General features: G+C 34.9%; 1 protein-coding gene across 7 annotated transcripts in view; it reads right to left on the bottom strand.

Moving 5' to 3' along the window:
- PTPDC1 (protein tyrosine phosphatase domain containing 1) overlaps positions 1–20974 on the bottom strand; it is a 41286-nt gene that overhangs the window by 2785 nt on the left and 17527 nt on the right. For 4 of the 7 annotated variants that reach the window (XM_087923900.1, XM_026721398.2, XM_087923901.1 and 1 more), the window contains 8 exons: positions 16455–16538; positions 10704–10875; positions 9839–9919; positions 9530–9648; positions 8675–8812; positions 6250–7412; positions 4950–5135; positions 1963–2073 (listed from right to left, as the gene is read on the bottom strand). In XM_087923900.1, the coding sequence (XP_087780026.1) occupies positions 1963–2073; positions 4950–5135; positions 6250–7412; positions 8675–8812; positions 9530–9648; positions 9839–9919; positions 10704–10875; positions 16455–16530 (2046 nt within the window). In that variant the 5' untranslated portion in view covers positions 16531–16538. Of the gene's footprint in view, positions 1–1962; positions 2074–4949; positions 5136–6249; positions 7413–8674; positions 8813–9529; positions 9649–9838; positions 9920–10703; positions 10876–11231; positions 11503–16454; positions 16539–20974 lie in introns of those variants that run through there. The other 3 variants (XM_087923898.1, XM_087923902.1, XM_087923903.1) reach the window with 3 other exon arrangements.

Below are 20974 nucleotides of genomic sequence, written 5' to 3'. Positions count from 1 at the left end.
TATTCTCTACCATTAGGGTTTATCCCAGTAGAATAATATAAAATGTAAAGGATTCAATGAACTCAAGGACTCAGATATTTATCTCAGGGGTCCCCAATCCCAGGACATATCCCACTTCCGCCCCTTTTGGAAATGCAGCTGTGTGCTTGCCCACCACATGCACAGAACCATTCCCCTTTTCCCCCACCATCCAAAGCCAAAAAGGTTGAGGAACTGTGATTTATCTGATCCTAAAACACTCAGATAATATAGTTTTAATCTATAATGTTCCAAATATAATACTTTACAATGCCTATAAGACTAATAAACAGAAAAATGAGAGTTTTATGTAAAATATTGTTTCTGAATTAATTATTCAAAGTTCTAGTAAGTTACTTTTTTCTTTCAGCTATTCTATGCTTTATCAAAGCAAATGTTAATGAGACATATATTGCACTTTATTTTTTTTCTTAAAACCAAGCAGAAGCAACTGGTCTCTGTACATAAGGGAAAATGTGTGAGTGCTACAATTTTGTATATTTTTAATAAATCTATTCTGAGTCTTGTCATATGTGAAAAAATAATTAAAAAATCTCTTATATTGAAATAAATAGTAATAATGACTGAAGTACACATGAATTTCCTTCCAGTACTATTCTTTCTTTAGATTACATGTGTAGAAAGATAACCTGGATGTGATAGAGTGAGATAATATAAATTCTTTCGGTTCACTGGAACTTTGGACACCATACAATTTACAGCCACTGTTAATAAATTTCCTCACATACAGCAGATCAACCATCTGCTGGGTAGAAGTGAAACATACTGCTGAGGAAAATGAAACATTTTATTGTATTATTTATTTATTTATTTAAATGTCGCCTTTATTACTTTATAAATACCCCAAAGGAATGAACATACCTAATATTCATTATTCCTCCTATTTTTCCCTCAACAAAAGCCCTATGATATGGATTAGGCTGAGAGAGATGGACTGGCCCAAGGTCATCCATGTGGCTTTCATGTCTAAGGCGGGATAGAACTGACAGTTTCCTGATTTCTAGGCCAGTACCTTAACCACTACACTAAGCTGTCTCTTCAAGCTTTAGCCCAGCCTCAGGTTTACTGACAGAAAACAGATGGCCATCTCTCTTCTCTCCAAATAATCATGTTTGTAGATGTGAGAGACAATGTAGGTGCATATGCATGAAATAGAGATATGTTTTGCTTGAATTTCTGAATCAATACCCAAACTGAAATGTAATCTTTCTATATCTGCACTTTTTCAAATTTTGCAGGGCACTTTGCCATGTGTATACAAATCTGCCTAAAAATTATAGAAGGAAATATTTAAAAATATATAGAAATGTACAAAAATGCAGGGAAATTGGTTGCAAAAATAACTTTGCAAACAAAATTCAACATATTGTAGCAGACAATAGATACATAAAAATAAGAAAAAAATAAAATTGACAATCCAGAGTATTAGAAAGAATGGTTATACGGGATTGCATTGAACTGTAGTTATTGATATGTTTTGTTGAGGTAAATGTAAGAGCCCAAGTGTAATGTGTCCAGAAATGTTTATCCATACTTTGTACACGGTTTACAAAATGTTTCAGATATTAAGGCAATGACCCACAATGTGAAAAACCAAATCATACCACTTTTTCCTCTTCTCATAAACCTGTCCTCAGACTGAAAATAATCCAAGATTCAATAATCCATTACTCAAAGTTTTACATAAATTGCTATAATTAATAAGCTATAAGGCAAACTCCATAGGAAGCTGCATACTCATGGTTCCATGGACTTAAATAGACAAGGAACCCCTTATAAATTGGTCTCAGTAGAAGAAGGTGACAATTCAAGTTCCTGGCAAGAACTATCTGTTTGAATAATTTATTATCAGGATTATGGAAAGTACTGTAGGCTGATCAGCAGCCACTGATGTATTTATAACAAAAGTCATATGCTACTTGCCTTGGTGAATGCTTTAATGGCACGATTAAGAAGCAGCTCTTCCACATCTGTTGGTATTGTCTGCAAATTTACCACACAGTTTAAGATACACAGTATGGTGTGATATTTTCCCTGAGGAAGCATAAATCAGACTATTAGGTATTATCAGAGAGCAACTGTGAAAACAAATAGGATATAATTCAACCCAAGTTAAGCAAAATGTAAGTTCTTTGGAGATGACCCTTTGCATGCAAGCTGTGATTTACAGCTATCATTGGATGAAAAATGCAAGGGGAGAACTCCTGACTCCAATTACCATTTGAAAATGTGTGAGAAGAGGGTCAACTAGGGAAGGTCTCAAGAGAAAGAATCATATCACCTCTTCCCCCGATCTTGATTCACAAGCACCCTTCCATTCACAAAAAGTTAGTAAGTTTGGAAATGTAACTCTGTTCATTTAAGCATACCTGATATTGAACTGTAACTAACAGGAAGTGTATTTACCTTACATTTGTTAAAATGTATATAAGTCCTTTCCACAAATGTCATCAAGTAAAATTTAAAATCAGTAAGATAATTAAAGGACACTGATAATCTATTACTAGCAGCTTAAAAGGAACATTTAAAGGCATGCAAAAACTCTTTTGCTGAAGGAAGAGAAAGCAACCTTTTGGGAGCAAACAAGAAGAGGCACCCTTTTTACATGTTATTGTTACCATGAGCCTTCTCGAAAGCACTACTGTTGAAAATCTCCATTACATGGGCAATCCCTCAATGTTTAAAAATATATCTTATCACAGAAAAATCTTGCAATAAGCAAAAAGTAACATTTCTTCTAAAAGTGCTCCAATAGTATTGCCACCTAATAAATTAGAAAAGAATTGTTCCATTCTTCCAGCCCATACTTCCTAGACAATTTTATTTAACAGTACAAACAAAATGATGTAAAGTCGACATAGAATATGTGGTACTGAGTTCTCCTAATATGTCTCATACAGGTAGACCTTTAGCAACAATACCTGGGACCAGCAATTTGGTCATTAAATCTCTAGGTGAAACTATGACTATGATCTTACTTCAATTATCCTTTTGCTGTAATAGTCAGAAATGTGAGAATTGGTTGTAAAATTAATTTTTAATCACCATAACTGTGAATACGGGGCAATAAACTAAATGGGACTTCCTACTTTCATATCAATGTAGCTATATCTATCCTACTCTGTCCTGTCCTGTCCTGTCCTACTCTATCCTATCTATCCATCCATCCATCTATCATAAAAAGAGATTGTGATTAGCCCAAGATCATCTAGATCAGGGGTGTCCAACCTTTCACCTTCCCTGGGCCACATTAGAAGATGAAAATTTGGTTTGGGCCGCACATAAAATAAAATAACAGTAATGATACCTGATCATCCAAAAAACCCCATAGAAAACATAGTTAACATATTAAATTTATTTGGAAATGAAGTGTTTATTATTAATTATTAATTAAAAATTATTTATTTTTTATCACGGGTTTTTTTATCACGTTTTTTTTATCACAGTTTATTTTCCGGCCAAATTTTGCGGGGGGGGGAGGGGAGGGAAGAAAGCTCGCCCGCCTCATGCTTACCTCTCTCCTCCTGAAAAATGGCCCAGCTAGATGCAGCAGGACTGGAAGGCAGAAGCAGCGGTGGCGGCGGCGGTGGCAGAAGTGGCGGCGGTGGCAGAAGCAGCAGCAGCGGCGGGGGCAGAAGCAGTAGCAGCGGCGGGGGCAGAAGCAGCGGCAGTGGCGGGGGCAGAAGCGGCGGCGGGGGCAGAAGTAGAGGCGGGGGCAGAAGCGGCGGCGGCAACAGCAGGAGGTGGTGCTCTGACAGCACCCGCCTTTTCTGTTGCTGCTTGGCGTGGCACTCGCCTCGCCCCGCCTTATGCCTGCCTCTCCTCCTCCTCCTCACTGGCTCTGGCACAAAGGTTGGGGTGGGCACTGGGCCGCATTACGAGGCGACCCGGGCCGCATGCGGCCCGTGGGCCGCGGGTTGGACAAGCCTGATCTAGATGGCTTCCCTGCCCCTCCTCCACCCTCTACTTTGCTTTCAAATCAGATTTTACTCCTGGCAACCACATGGAAAGTCTATAAAGTTTGGTAAGTGGTATGCCATGTCTTCTTCCTAGAGTTGAAAGAGGAGGATAGTAAAACCTATTGTGGCTTCTATGCATAAATCAGGATTTGATTTAATTTCCCCATTCCTACTCCAGGGTCATAATCACTAGACCAACTAGCTCTCAATCTATCATTATATATTACTAAAGGGGAAGAAGGAATTCTATCAGGAAATAAAGATCAGAGAAAATATTAAGTCATAGAAATAAATATAAATGCTTGTTTATTATTCATACAAAATTAAGAACAAATCTATTTTCATTTTTTCTGCACAAAAATGCCTCCAAAGAGATGTCAAAATCACCTCTGAAGAAATATTTGATAAAGTATGATATAATTAACCAGAGGTATCACTAATACAATGAGAAAGATACAACTTAGAAGTAAGTTATCTAAAATAGAAGACCTCACTGTAGATCTATTAAAAATTTAATCAGAAGAATAAATAGCTTCCCATTCATTCTGCAACAGGGCATTCAATTGCTGCTTATATTTCAATTGGTTTTAAATGTTAGCTAAAGCATGTATATATTGTACTTTTATTCAATGCAGCTCATTTCTGCCATTGAAAGCCAGGCTGATAAACATACACAAACACATGAATAAATCACTTATTTTTCACATATTGTAAAGCAGGGAAAATATCAAAGCTGCTTCATTTGGGCTGACAAAAGCAACATCATAACATCACAGTGCAAACCTGCCACTGTTTTGCATAAGTCACAACACTCATCATTCGTGCAAAAGAAGAAAAGCTTCCAGGTTAAACAGCATATGTTAGAATGGTGCAGTTGCTTTCATTGTTCTCATGAAAGCAGCAAGAATCTGTTGTTGACCAAGAAAATGAAGAGATACATATGGTATTTACCTTTTCTAGCAGTTTGAATGTTTCCTGAAAATCTGTGTTATTTTTTGCTAACATATCAACATCATTTTTGGTTAGAAGAGGTTCTTTAAGTTGCTCTATCCAAGACCACATCAAAGTACTGAGAATAAAAGGATCCCTCTCAGCACATATTTTATCCCAGGCTCCATTTTGACTATTCAGTTCTTTCTGACAAAAGAAAAATAATTTAAATAAATGTTCTATTAATTCCATTTACATTCATGATTTTAAGACAGGACTTTCTTCTATAACATCATAACTATGACAAAGAAGATAGTATGGTAATATTTACTAGTTTTTCACCTGCCCAGTCTCTGTCACTATTCAGACATTTATATGCCTGAGAAGGCATTCTGAAGGCTGTTGTATACCTAATTGTTCTCCATGTTTTTTTTCTAATATATTAGAAACCCTATACATTAGACTTTTTGCTTCAACAATGTCTAGTTTACTTACAGTGGAAGAAGCCTTACCTTCCTTCAGGTGATTAAGATCATAAGCCAACACCTGAAGTGTGGTTTATGTATTCCCAATCTGTGTGCCAAAAAAATGAGACTATAGAAAGAAGCAGTTTCTGTTTTCTGTTAGAGAATCAATGGGCACAGAATGCTTAACCCTTTCTTAATGTAGAGCAAATGTCTTAGTATTATAAAGAAAATGCTTCCCCAGAAAGTAAATTACTCCAGGCAAAGAGAGTTTCCTTTTGTTTTTTTTAGATAGCAAAAATGCCGCTGGGCGTCCTTCAAGGATGCACACTGTTCGTGTCTCCCTCTCTGACTTTGAAAGAGCCAAGGGCATGAAAGCCACAAGTTCTACCAAAGAACATTCCCTGCAAAATTGTTCATATTCTAGTGCCAAGTCTGTATCCTAATCTCTCCATTCTCCAGGCTGATCAGGAGACACAGAAAGGTAATTCAGATCATTTTTCCCCAACTCTTTCCCATATACATACATTGCCCCTACAATGACATTTAAGAAAACACTGTTTGCATCACAAAGCGCAGTTTTACCTTTAATTTACACTGCATTTATGTAAAAAGTTGGGGGAAAGAGAATGCAGAATATTTGGGTCCTTCATATCTTTTTTAATTTTAGGCTGCACTTCCTAGTTCCTATTGGAAAGGAAAACACACACATACAAGCTGGCTGGCTGTTTACTGCTCATCACTGAAACTTATAGGAAATAGAAGATCTCAACTGCTCCTAACCAGGGACTCTTTCTATGTTTACCTAATGTACACATCACTGACAATATTACTGACAATATTACAAAATGAAATACCTGCCACATTTCTACTTTAGACTTCACTTCTTCTGCTTCCATAAATTCATTCAGACCTGCCAGAGCTTTGGCTGCCAAAATTCTTCGTGCTTCTTGAGTTAATTCTGATTGCACAATGATATGGGGGATTCTTTCCGAAAGATCTCTGATATCATAGATCTCATTTTCTGCTTTAGAAGAGTCTGAATCTTCCGATGATATTCGTCTACCATAAATATCCTTTTTCACAAAATTATAGTTCAATCCTTTCAGCTCCTCATCTTCATCTTCTTCCTCCTCGTCCTCCTTTTTTTCTTTCTGATGATATGCAAGGCCTGAAGAAAAGGTTTTACTACGCAGTACCCTTTTTGTATGTCTAGATCTATGGCAGGCAGAAGAGTCGTCTTCATTTTTTCCTGGATTAAATTTTCCCTGAGTTGAGAAAGTAAATGTGTTACGAATTAAGACTTCTTGGTTTAGCTCAATGTGAAGAGGCTGGCAGTGGTCCACCTTGCTTGGCGGGTTAGATTTGTTGCAGAGTGGCACTTGTACAGGCACTGGCCATAGCGTTTCTCCTTGCTCGGCAATAAATGCAGCTTTTCTTAAATCTGATTCACTATAGCTAAGGCGCCTTTTGGAACGGCTAAGAGACAAAAAATAATCAGAGGTCCTCGATTTGCAAAGAGGATCACATTCATGTTCACTGGGATGAAGAGGATTTGATCCTGAGAGAGAGAATGGCTCTGAAGTACAACTGTCTTGTCTTGTTAATTCCTTATCAAGCTCCGTAGAAGCTAACTGAGAAACAGTCTCCTCAATTTCAGCTGACAGATCTGGCATATCTATTAATTCTTCCTCTATTACCTGCCGGTTTTCAACCAAATCCAAGAGCAATTTGCAAACAAGATGGATCAGTTTTGGCACATGCTTCAGATGTCTGCTTTCATATCCATGCAGCAAATGCCGCTGCCTGATCAAGTACTGGGAAAGAGTCACTGCATGTGCTTTGGGCTCACAGGTGGCAAAAACATTTCTGAGAGGAATTAAGAACTGTGAAAACTCCCTTACACACAACAACTGCCCTCTAGTCTGAATAGAATTAGGCCTTTTGGCTCTTACAAAAAGGATTGCTTGGTCTGCAGTCATTCTTGTTGCAAAAACCAAATAACAAGCTATTAAGACACCTGGAAAGTGACATATAAAAATAAATTAATCTTGAAGTTCAGGTAAAGTCTAAAATAAAACAATGATAAACTCAGAAAACAACACATAGATGCGCTTTACATCACAGCAGACTGTTACTGATCAGTAAATAAATTCCCATCAATTGTAAAACCTAAGATTATATACTTTCTCTCTTTCTCCCTCTCTAGATATGTGTTTATACTTCTATACATACACACAACTACTTAAAGTATTTTAAAAATTAAATAAGAACATTATATAAACAAACATTATATATTGAAACTTATAAATTAAACCAGCCGATTTTATGAATAAATTGCACACAAAATCAGAGGTCATAGATGGAAAAAAGAATTTTGAAGCATAGAATTTTATTTGCTGAGAAAATAAGGTCAAAGAAGGCTATGTTAAGCTTTCCTGCAAATGTTTTCTCTGCTTTAGAAGTGGAGGTGAGAGAATTCTAAAAAATAAATATCCAAGCAAGTATTTCCAAATGGTAAGTATCCAAATAGAGAGAGAGAAGGCATTCATAGTTTGCATTTCTATTTAAGGGCATTGAAGAATTCCTATTCTTTTGAATAATATTTTTGGAATAACTAAATTCTCTACTCTAAAGTTCTGTTTTCTTTTGAAATAATGACAAGGGAAATACCGTTGAAAACTAGGATTTCTCTTAAATCTTTATAGATGCTCTCATGATTAATTCTCAATTTCTTCTTTGAACTCAAAAAGCAGTTTAGAGGCATGGTCTACTTTCCAAGAAAAATTCCAAGAAATGCCAACAAACAAATACAGGTACTCCTTGACCTACCACAATTGAGCCCAACATTTCCATTGCTAAGCAAGACAGTTAAGTGAGTCTGATGACCTTTCTTGCAACATTAAATGAATATTTGCAATTTTTAAGTTATAACATGGTTGTTAAAAAAATCTGGTTCCCTATGCTTATCAGGTCAGCAAAAGTCATCATATGGATCATACGGAACACTGAAACCATCAAAAACACATCCTAGTTGCCAAGTATCTGAATGTTGATCACATGACCATGGGGATGCTGCGACAGTTGTAAGTGTGAAAAATGGTCATAAGTCACTTTTTGAGTGCCATCATAACTTGGAACGGTCACTAACTACATGGTTGTAAGTTGAGGACTATCTGTAATTTGTGCAGACTTTGCAATGCATACTGTACAATGTATAAAGTTCAATATTGAATTTTAGAAAAATACATTTGAATTAAACTAGTTGTTGCATATTTGTACCTGTTCTGCCAAGTCCCGCATGACAATGAATAGCTACTCGCCCTTCTTGTAAGGCAAAAGTCATCACTTTGACCATATCGAGGATAGTAGTGAGAGAAGCTACACCATAGTCCTTCCACCCAAAGTTATAAAAATAAACTAGAAAAAATATTTAGAACATTATAATTAGAAGATCAAACAGTACATCCACAAATATATCCTAATGACATTCCCAAGATCTGCAGTAGAAGAGAATGAATTCTCTTTCCACATTGTGAAATGTTTTTTTATTTAACTTTTAATTTTCCAATCTTACACTCCAAATTCAGTAGGGTTTTTCCTTTAGAAACTGGCTTATAAAACCTACAATGAAGGGGGGATGTCTCTCTCTGTGTATGTGTGTACATGCACCCAGACAGTATTTAAAAATATACACTTAGTATTCTTAAATTAATTACATTCTTTTTAAAATAGTCAACCACAGCTTTGTTTGAACATTGTGGAAAACCATTCTTGTGAAAGATGCTAATTAAGTAGATATGTATGTATCTGTTACACACACACACACACATACACACATGCAATTACTACAGTGAATATATGCCTATTGTTCTGTGTAATGTTTTGTGAATAATTGCTAGTACAGATATTGCCAGGTGCAATTTTCATAATTTAGCTGTCAGTTCCATGGATGCTTTAGCCATTTATGATAGCTGCCCTCTCCTTTTCTACATTCTCATTAGTTGTATGTTGTTTTTTCGTCAATAAACATTCCTCAACTTGCTGCTTTTAACCTTAGAAGTAGGTGGCAGAAACAGCCTGCAAGCAACACACTTTATAATTAACCAGGAACAGCAGCAGCAGGAGCAAACTTACTTCCCGCCTCCATGAATGCTTCAGGAAGATAGGTGAAACCACTCTCTTGTTCCAGTGGATTCCCACAGCTAGCATGTTCCCCGGGACGCTGAAGGTTAATTACTGTTTTTATGTCACATCTTAGGCAAAGAAAAAGATGATGAATTATTGAACTAAGTGTCCTTTCAGAGTCTTTTCCACCCGCATCCCATGTTCTTTCTTATTTCAGAATAAATTGCTACAAATGATCTGAGCAATGCAGGGGGAAGGGGGGGGAAATGAGCTTCAGTCTCATAAGAACTTTAGTAATTTGTTACCAATTTCTTTTACCTTTGGAACTGTTCAATAATATTATATTTCCCAATAAGATCTGTGGAGGGTCGAGACATAGCCAGTATGTTATCTGTTATCCTGAAGGGAAGAAGACATGAAAAAGTAGGAGTCAAAGTATCTCTCAAGCATCTTTTGTGTTTCATTGTTTTAGCAAATTAATCATAACATATGTTGTGCTTTTAAACATTTTGAAGCATTTTGAAAGGTTTTTGATCTTTGTTAAATAAAATACTTACATAACAGAATGCTAATAAGATGTCAAGATATGGTGATAATAAAACAGAGCTAACACCACTCTGGTTTTTTATCTATGTATAAAACATTTTTTTCTTCAGAGTGATCTTTTAAAGTTTATAAAATGATCCCACACCTCTTGACAATGCTTTCATTATATTCTGTTGGTTTGTTAATTTAACATTTTAGTTCAATTATATGATCAATACATTTGAATCTTAGTTACATTTAAGTCTGCAATAAATATATCCATAATGAAATCCATGTTTCAGCTGTAAATATATTGGATTAAGTTGAATTTAGTTTCTGTTGACATCAGTAGAATGCATTCAGTATAATTAATGCCTAGATGAAAACAATTGACCTTTGTTTGAATCCAACCAACAGTTTTAGCATATCAATGTTTTAAGCATTAAGCTCATGGACACCCAGATGTTATATATAAACTGCCCAGCATTTCTGATTTTTTTGTCTAAATCTTTATCAAACTGTTTTGTTTCACTGAATGTATAATCTAATACTAAGCATATTTTTTTGGAAATTAGTTCAACAGAGTTACAAACTGCTTCATAAGATATTTAAAAGTAACATTTTTGGAAATGTATCATAAAAGAATGCTGTATATTACCAGGAGGAATATAATCCTTTAACAGCCTGTTCTTGTTCACTCCACCGAGCTGGATTTTCATATTTGCAAGCACGGCCACCACATGCCATAGAACACTGCATATGACCAGGAATAACATGACGAAGGCGCTCTCCAACTTTTGTATATTTTGCAGTTGGACGTCTAGATCTTCCTGTAACCCAATGGCAAGACAAAATAAAAATTTTCAACAAAAATCAATTTTGAAAAGCAAAGATAGAAAGATAAACTAAACCCATAAATAAAACATTTGCAAAGAAATAAGACTTTTCCTTCTTGATGCCTATATATATATAGTATTTCCTTAATACAAGAAGGATCATCACATTATCTAAAAACATTTAATAACAGCTGTTATCTTTGTTCATATTATAAACAATCTCATAAAATAGTAAGCTTAAAAGTGATACAGCACTGTTGTATTAATTAAGTATGTGGTCAACTTAAGATGCTTAGTTATAAAAGAAGATCAGAATTAATATTAGAATGATAAAAATGCCAATACTTTACTTCTTCTTTCATGAAAAGCAGCATTTAGCTCTTCGGGGCTTACAGAGGAAATAGCCACCATAACCCTGTGCGTAGAAGTCGAGAGGACCTCTACAACTGAGCTCCGTCGCCTCTGAAGCACTCGAAGAAGAGGATCAGAAGAAGAATGTCTCCGGCCCTGAAAAAACTTGCTAAAAATATTCACTGCCAAACGCCTCCTGGGTGATCCTTGCATGGTCACCCACTATTTGCAGCAGTTAAGATATGCTAGAGGATGAAGCTGAATGAGAAAGCTCACTTGCTCAGTACTGAACTTATACAGAGACATGCATCTTTCTGTAAGATCTAACAGCCATTCAGAATAGGCTGCTGTCTCCATAGAAACTAACAATGAACCCACTGATGGCAGCTACGCCTTTCGGCAACTATATACATTGATTTATTTTTTTTTAGAACAAATTGTTCTACTACTGATGAGGATTAGAATCGCTCAAAGTAGGTAATTCTGAAATGGACCAGGAATTATGAAATTATTATGAACAGAAATGAATCCTGGAATTTGAAGAATTGAATTTAGCATCACAAAGTGTAGCCAATTCTTCAGAAGACCTTTAGAACTTTGCATCCTTCAAGTAATCTCAAGTTAATGAAGATGTAAATATGGGCAAAAGCAAATTAGTTATGACTGTAAAATGAAAAGCAGAAACATTTATAAGTGAACAAACTTTTCTCCTCCCCAAATTGTGTCGCATATTGTAAGCAAAGCTATTATCATACATCTTGCTTTTAGCAATAGCATTACGAGTCTACAAAGACAGAGTAGGGTTTGAAAGACTATCCAGTCAATCATTCACATACATTTAATCAGCAGTAAGAAAAGGCAAGGTCCTTATACATAAGCAATATTTCTGCTGTCTTATGAGATACATAATAGAATAAATTATTGCTGGTTAATGGAGCAGCAAACTAAACGAAGTAATTCTGTCAATATCCTGAAGCACTTCATACCCCCAAAAAATCCTAGCTATTGTTTCTAGGTGACATAGACCACCATGCAAAAAGACATACAACTAAAATGTGCTGTTTAAAATTATACACTTCATGGAATAATAGTCCTATGATTTCACTTCAATTTCTGTCTATATTCTTTAAAAATTACTGCCATCCTTCTAAAGAAATTGATGTTTTAAGTATAACTCAATGTCAAATATTACATACTTGCCAAGTTTTAAAATGTGAAACTATATCATAGTTATTTCTAGAAATGTAGTCACACTGTCAACCAGAAATTGAGTGTTGATTTTTTTCTTTATTTAAAACCTGATCCATAAGTTAAACAATACCTCAAATAATGCGCTCCTGTCAGAGCATCAATGTGACGGAAACAGTTATGAATCACAATGGATATTCCGAAATTCAATCTTTACAGGTCCTCCATATACAACATTTCAACATTTTTAAAGTAACAAACTAGGTAAATAAGACTTTAGGTCTATCAGGTATTATATCTGCCCCACCTACCAACTGCAATGAGCCTACTTAATAAGCAGATTTAATGCATTTAGGTACAAAGTATTAAGGGATGGAAAGTTCTGATTAACCTTTACAGACAAGGATTTTAAAGGTTCAGAATCTTTGGGATATTAACTCACAAATGCCTATGTTGAACAGGCATTATGGAACCCGTGTATTAGAATCATAGCATTATTCACAGTTGTAGTGGCAGAATTTGGTTGAACTCATAGGGTAAAAATCTCAAAGCTCCCTTTGTAAGACTCCTTGGGTTCTGCATGCTCTATTTCTACCTCCTGACTTAGTGAAGTGGATTGGTAGTTCTCACCTCCACTATCTATCTTCTGGGTGGGTGGGCAGGTGCTTTTACCTGTCATTTACCCCCCCCCCCCGCAATCCTGCAGTGTAGGACACATAGGACTCACAAAGCATCTATATAAGTAAATGCCAAAAATGAAGTCAAAAGAAAAAATAAATTCTATAGCACTGCCTCCGTCCTAGCCTTATTCACTGAAACATATGGCAAAGGAAATTAGCCTACTCCTTTGGGAAACAAATCAATCTCTCAAGGTATAAATAGAATCAAGCTTTATTTTTAAAAAACTAAAAAGAAAATGTAAAAAAAAATCCCTTTTTAGATTTCAGCAATCATGTAAAATATTCAGTGGCAAAATAGATAAAAATATACTGTAGAGTTGTTCTAATTGCAGTTTGCAGCTAAAAGGGACTTTCCATAGACAACTATAAAATACAATAGAAGACTTGGTGGCAGACACAGGATGATTTTGGTCTGCTCCTAATTTATAGGAACTCTGCTATGAAGAGGTTCCAAATTGTATGAAAATACAATACACCAAGTGTGTACATAAAACATAAATATCAGAGGCATTGCTTAAAGAAGTGGATCAGACCAAGCTTTTGGACCTCAGGGACCACCAAACTCATAATTTTAAATCCCACAGACCACTAATATGAATTTTGACTGACAGTGGCTTGCTGATATTGGTGGGAAAGTCAGTCCCATATTCCAGAGCTGCAGTAGTCACAAGACTGGCCCTTTGGTTATCCCGGAGCAGCTGCTACTCCACTCGGGTGCACCGGCCTGCCACAGACTGGAGGAGCTGCTCCGGGATGACCAAAGGGCCAGTCTTGTGATTACTGCAGTTCTGGAATATAGAACCGACTTTCCCACCAATGTCAGCAAGCCACCCTGGGGCAGATTTCCCTCCTGCACTGTTGGCCTTATCTTCCAATTCCAGCTCGCGTGGCTCTACTCAAGGTAAGGTTTGCACTCAGCCGAAGGGTGGGGACCAGCAGGTGGCCATATGGTGCAGCCTTGTGTTTCTGCACAGCCTGGATTAATTGCTTTGGGGGGGAGTGCTTTGGGAGAGACATTTATCTGCAGACCACCAGTGGTCCCTGGCCCACTTGGTTGGCGACCACTGGATTAGACCATACTGTAACACAATATTTAATTATTTCTTATTCCTCTAAAAAATAGACTAGCCTTGAATCAGATTGCCACATAAACAGACAGATACTATTTGAAGTTTTTACATCAGACAACAAAATGTCTTGAATCAGATATTAATATAATGTTTGTATGGCATAAAATGAAGACATTTGTACCACAGCTAATGATCCATAAATAAGCAGTTCACATCAAAAGCTACATAACCTATTAGTTCATGTTATTATGAATCAAAATTATTAAAAATATTGAGATAAGGACCAATATTGAGATAAGGATCAGCTAAGTCATAAATCTTATAACCCCTTTGAGTCTATGACAACACCATGCTAATTTTTATAGTGCCATATAACTTTGTGATTAATATCGCTTAGAAATTCACATTTTCATTCCCATTTCATTTTGTTTCATTTAATATTTGTAATGAATACAACTTTTAGCTTGTAAAAATGCTATTCATATTATGCATCAAACCTATTAATTTAATCCATAATCAAAAATAAAGGGTGTTGTTTTCATGTATATAATAACATTCCACAACATTTACCATTTGGGAGTTAGGTAATAATTTTAATGAGATGGCAATTACTGGTCATTTTCTGCAAAGAATATGAAGCAATAAAACTAAACAAGCAGAATAATTTATTAACCTTTATGAGACAAGTTGCATTTAGATGTCTACAGAATGTGTTCATGCAATACATTCTTTCTTTGCGTAACATTCAATTTAACATTCTTTATTATGCAAAGAAAGAATATATATATATATATATATAAAATAAACCTGAAATTGCTACTATATTTGGACTAGCAAAGAAACAAATTTAGTTTAAATGAATTTCAAAATCATGATTATTTTATTAAACTAAGTTTGAGACAAGAGAACACGTAAACACAGATCATCCTTAGTTCTCCAGTTTAATTTTTAGCTGTCATAGAAAATCTATATGAACACAAAGAGATCATTACTTGTAAAAATCTTCAATGTTCTTAAAAGCTTCTGCCAAAGAGATGAATCAGAATTACAAATTGTAACAATGAATATTTGTTCTCCTCTGTTGTCAGTATTAACCTTTTAATACATAAAATTATTATTTCACTATTCCTTCTGTTGCAGTTACTCATTTTCCAACCTGATTTCAAGGTTGAAAATATATGAAGCAAAAAACAAGCTAAATAGCTAAGAAATTGGGGAAACTGTGATATTATCACATCGCTTTTTTTGTTAAAATCCACAGTAAAATGGCTTTTAAGTATCAATTAAGATAAACATTTGTGTTGTAATAAGAAAAAAATTGCTTTCCGATACTACTCAAATAATAACTTTTTAATACTCAGAAAACAGACTAAGTAAGTTGAACAGAACATAGGACAATTGGGAAGTAATATCAGCAGAAGTGAAAGATACGCACATGAGATATTTGCCAGTTGATTGGCGTGTAAGCCTAACTTACACGATAATTATTTTTAATTATCAATGCAGCCCTTTCACTTCTTAAGTTGTGCAAGTCTGCCAGCTCTATATTGCATTAGTACGAACAAAACCATTAAAATTGGGTAAGAAGGTTGTAAAATTATGGCCATTCCTACTCCATTTCTATTGTCAAGTTTGGACCAGCTACAAGAGTTGTGATCCTTCAATTTTCCTGTGTTTTACCCAATGGAGGCATGAGGCAGTTTAACCAGTTTCATGTAGGACAAATTAGTGAGACAGAGCTCCCTATATTATCCTACATAAACAGTCCATGCAAAGACAAAGCAGAGAGCCAGTACTCCGGGCTTCATTTGGCATGAACACTGGCAGCCTACTTATGATGTAAAAAGTTTATTCAACTTGCAGGGAATATTTTTCTTCAGGAAGAGGAAAAATAGGAATTATGATTTGCCATACCATAAAAAATGAATTATAAAGGTAAAAAAACGACAAGAGTTGTATTACATAAGCTGCTATATGCTTAGAAAGAATACTCCCACTATAGACTTATCACTTAGTTCCTTTACCTTCCTCCCCTGAATCCTAAAACAAAGATGAAAGGTTGTAGCAATTTTGGCACTGTTTAGTAATGATGAATTATTCATAAAATCTGTTCACATTTTTGATTCTTTACCTGAATCCTATTTCAACTGATGGACTTATAAAATCAATTTGAAACAACCTGCTTCAGCTCTGCATTCAGTGTTTAGGTAAATTCAATCTCATCCCTATTATTATCCACTATTGGTCCTATCTGCTAAACATCATCTATTTAAAAAGTAATTACCTGTATTCATGGCTGTGCTACTGGTTATCAAAGAACTATAAGGTGCCTCATTTTGCAATACGACTCCAGCAGCCATTGCAGTATCTGTAGGAACAAAATTTTAACATTTTGTTAAAATGTTTTTAAGCATGTGTTTTTCTATATATGTGCGTGTGTCTGTCAATCATACAGATCAGATTCAAATGATCTGGATTTTCAGTTGAATATGTTTAAGCAGCTTGTAAGTATTTTAATTGCTGACATTCTTTAAAATCTAGTCTTCAAAATGTTACATTACCTATATTACTAATGAGATGTAAGAGAAATAAATGGTAAACAAGATTAACAAAATAAAATTAACATAGAATCGCTGGATGTCTGTAAAGAGAAAAAATGCAATAGATCCAATTGAAGGAAGTCTCATCTTGTGGAATGGTGTTGGGGACATGTATACGCCAGAAAATGAAAGTACGAATTTAATTATGAATGAAAGAATAAAATTAAAGTTTGAAAAAATGAAGAGAAGAATCCAGTGATAGTTACATTTATAGTCAGCAAATGATGATAATGTAAGAGCTAAATATGAGTTCTGGAATAAATTGTAATGCTTTGATAAATCTAATTCAGAGAAAACAATTATTCTGCTAGAAGATATGAACATAGTACTAAAAAAATATGTGTGTTAAAACAAGGAGAGAAAGAGTCAAGAATGAATGGATTCTGAATGAATGGGAAGTGAATACAAAAATGGGCTTCCAGGGGAAGAATAGGGAACCGAAAACCGCTCTGCAAAGTGGAGCACAGCAAAGAATGAAGGACAGGTGAGCAGACCAGCTCTTTGGAATCTCTCCAGATAAGGAGAGGATGGGAAAAATCCCACCTGTGTTCTAGATGCAAATCATAATCACGTGAGTATGGGTTCTGAAACCAATTTCCAAGCTCCCAAATGGCAATCACATTAACATGGGTGTGCTAGCTGGAACTTCCTAAACTGGTTCTAACCACCACTTGTTCAAAAATAACTGTCTGTAACCTTTGAGGGGGGTGGAGAGTTACTATACATTTGTTTCGTGAAAGTTGGAAGTCACTTCTTTACATATTTTTGCCTTTATTATATTACTTTTCTTTCACTTTTAATTCAATCTCCCCTTTTCTCTCTCTTTTTAGAATAGAATAACAGAGTTGGAAGGAACTTTGGAGGTCTTCTAGTCCAACCCCCTGCTTAGCAGGAAACCCTACACCGCTTCAGACAAATGGTTATCTAATCTTTTCTTTAAAAATTCCAGTTTTGGACCATTTACAACTTCTGGAGGCAAACTGCTCCACTGATTAGTTGTTCTGTCAGGAAATTTCTCCTTAGTTCTAAGTTGCTTGTCTCCTTGATTAGTTTCTACCCATTGCTTCTTGTTCTACCCTCAGGTGCTCTGGAGAATAGTTTGACTCCCTCTTCTTTGTGGCAGTCCCTGAGATTTTGGAACACTGCTATCATGTCATTCTTTTTATAAGACTAGACATATTCAGTTCCAGCAACCATTCTTTATATGTTTTATTCTCGAGTTGCCTAATCATCTTTGTTGCTCTTCTCTGCACTCTTTCTAAGTCTCAACATCTTTTTTACATTGTGGCAACCAAAATTGGATGCAGTATTCCAAATGTGGCCTTACCAAAACATTATAAAGTGGTATTAACACTTCATGTGATCTTGATTCTATACCTCTGTTTATGCAGCCTAGAATTGGGTTGGCTTTTTTGGCAGCTGCAGCACGCTGCTGGCTCATATTTAGTTTGTATTCATTTTTAATTTGCATTTGGAGTCGCTTTAATAATCAAAATTGACACACAGACACAGTGTCATTATTGAATGAATGAGATTTGAATTATAAAACAAATATATGAAAGAAAAGTGAATGAATCAGAAAAAAATCATGATTGAACCGAGTGGAAGATATTCTCAGAGAAGTGAGCATTTTAAAGAATAAAGATACTATATGAAGCAGTGAATGGAAACAGTGAGAAGAAGGCTGGTTTACAAGGATAGAAAGGCATAGAGAAATATAGTGAATAATGTAATAGTGAATAATACAAGGGAAAAGGATAATATTTTCATATACTTTCATTTTCCTTCAGAATAAGGAAGTTTCAGTAGGAGAAAAGAAAAAAACCCTGGAAAAAAACCTCGATTTCTTTCAATAATAGATGTAACTGTGCTAAATTCTTTACCTGTTCCCAGATTTAGATGAAACACCTATAATCTCACCAAAGTCACTGACATATTGCAGTTTTTAATGTGACAGAGAATGGAAAACATTAAATGCACAAAGACCAATCATATTGATTGTACTTTTCAGCAACTGTACCTGTCAAGAATCACATCTGCACCTTAGTCTAAAAATACAGTTTAAGCCTTATTTAAATAATATATTTACAGAATTGATGTTTCTTTAAAACACATTTCTTTCTTGGATTATAGAACATGATAAAAAAAAAATCCAAGATGTTAGTATATCTTTTGATTTTCTCAAACACAAAGTTAGCTGTAAAGATTTTTTGGCATCGAATATGAACTTGGAAGCTCTAACTCAAATAATAAGTGCCTACAAGATTATTTCAGTTTCGAAGAGTAAAGGTCCACATTGTTTCAATCTGTCTTTTAATTAAATATTTCATTTCAAAATGTGTCTACATACCAAAAAATCCTTTCACTATATAGTTACCACCAGCTTATTTTTAACTTCCTAGGTTTCATGTTGTGCTGAATAAGTCTCATTTCTTCCGAATGTATTTAATCCAATTTTAACACATTTTATTTGGCAATTCTATAAACTATGTGTTAATGTACTTTGATTAGGACATTTCATCATTTGAGGAAAGGAGATTTTTCTATTCCTTTTTTCTATCTAGAGCACCACTTTATTGAGTTCACTGTAATGTTAGAGTGCTGTATAACATTCTTTATTGTTGTTAGCTTTTAAGGGGTGCTATCAATTCATATACAGTTCTTAATAAAACTATCTAAGCCAAAGGAGCTTGAAGCTCTTATGAACTTATACATCTAAATTAAGCTGGGGTAGGCAATAGTAGTTCATAGTGGTCCTTTTCTTATTTTTTTAAGGCATTTACTTCAAATTCGAGAGGGGGTTTCTCTCTTAAACTCTCAGTTCTAGTACTGGTGAGGTCTCCAGTTGACTAAATGCATTGCATTCAGTTTATATAGTATAAAGTATTATAAAACATTAATAAATTGCTAATGGATTGAGGGTACCAAGCTAGAACAAGCATTGGAATTGAAATCTCACTATTCATGTAATATTCAATAAACCAATTTCACAACTTAGAACTTATCTCAGCCAGCATTTCAAATTACTATTTTCTTTCATACCACTAATCAGGTTTTTACCACCACAACAGCATTTATTCCAAAATATAACAAGATAATATTTGGTATTGAAATACTGCTACAGTTAAATAGCATTTTGTATGCTCTATTTGGTGGAGGTAGTCCTCATTTAGTGACCAAATTGGGATTAGGTTGTTAAACAAATAAATTGCTAAGTAAATCTGTACTTATAATTTTACTTCAGCTTTCCTTTACTTTACAGATTGAAAAGATCGTAAATGTGAGGATTAATCATAAAATTACTTTTTTTATCACTGTCATATAATACTACGGTAGTAGTTGCTAAACAAGGACTACTTGTAGTTTTCAAGTTTGAGCTCTACATTCTTAAACAAAAGACCAAGCATGGGGCAAAATGTTCTACTGGACATTATTAAAATTCCAAAATAATGGAATAATCCAGATGGCTTTAAATATGAATTATAAACAAATTAATTAGAGATTGGTAATATTTCCAGTTGAAGAGGGTTATATTTGATGATGCAAAGTAGTTAGGGTATGCAGGAGTTACATGGTAGTTTTTACTTTTTTATGTTGGTGGGGAACCCACTCATAATTTTTGGCAAGGGTGAGCTGCATGCATTCTTAACAAAGATAACCATGCCATTCATAATTTAGTGAGTTTCCTACTTTCAATGGAATACTGAACTGTATACCAATCCAATTCCCACTTAATTTTCTAGAACACAGAGAAGACTTTTATGCTTACAGAATGTGAAAAATGTCACATTTGTATATTAATGAAATAGTCTGATTCTTAGGATGTTTTTTTCATTATTAAAAACATTTCTTTTCCGGAAAAGAGGAAAAAGACAATTGCTTATACTATAACTTATAAACAATACTTATTAGAAATACGTTCATGTCAACAATTTTTTTTTTCAGATTGTTTTCACTCAAGAGATGTGGCATATTATTTCAGGTTATGTTCCTAATACTCCTGCAGAGATAATGAAGCCATATGCCTTTGGGTCATTAGCTGCTGGCGAATCAGATCAATTACATTTATCTAGGCAACGTGCACCTCTAATTTCTCTCACAGATAAGAAACTATATCAAATCAGGGAGAACCTTGCCTGACTTTCCAAACACTATCTCATTTACACAACTTAAGGAATATTTCATCCTACTTTATTTGTATAAC

Source organism: Pseudonaja textilis, chromosome 2 (assembly GCF_049901715.1).
Source record: "Pseudonaja textilis isolate UNSWEBS1 chromosome 2, rPseTex1.2, whole genome shotgun sequence".
Taxonomy (NCBI): domain Eukaryota; kingdom Metazoa; phylum Chordata; class Lepidosauria; order Squamata; family Elapidae; genus Pseudonaja; species Pseudonaja textilis.
Note: the sequence above shows the minus strand (reverse complement) of the source record. Positions and strands in the feature narration are given on the sequence as shown.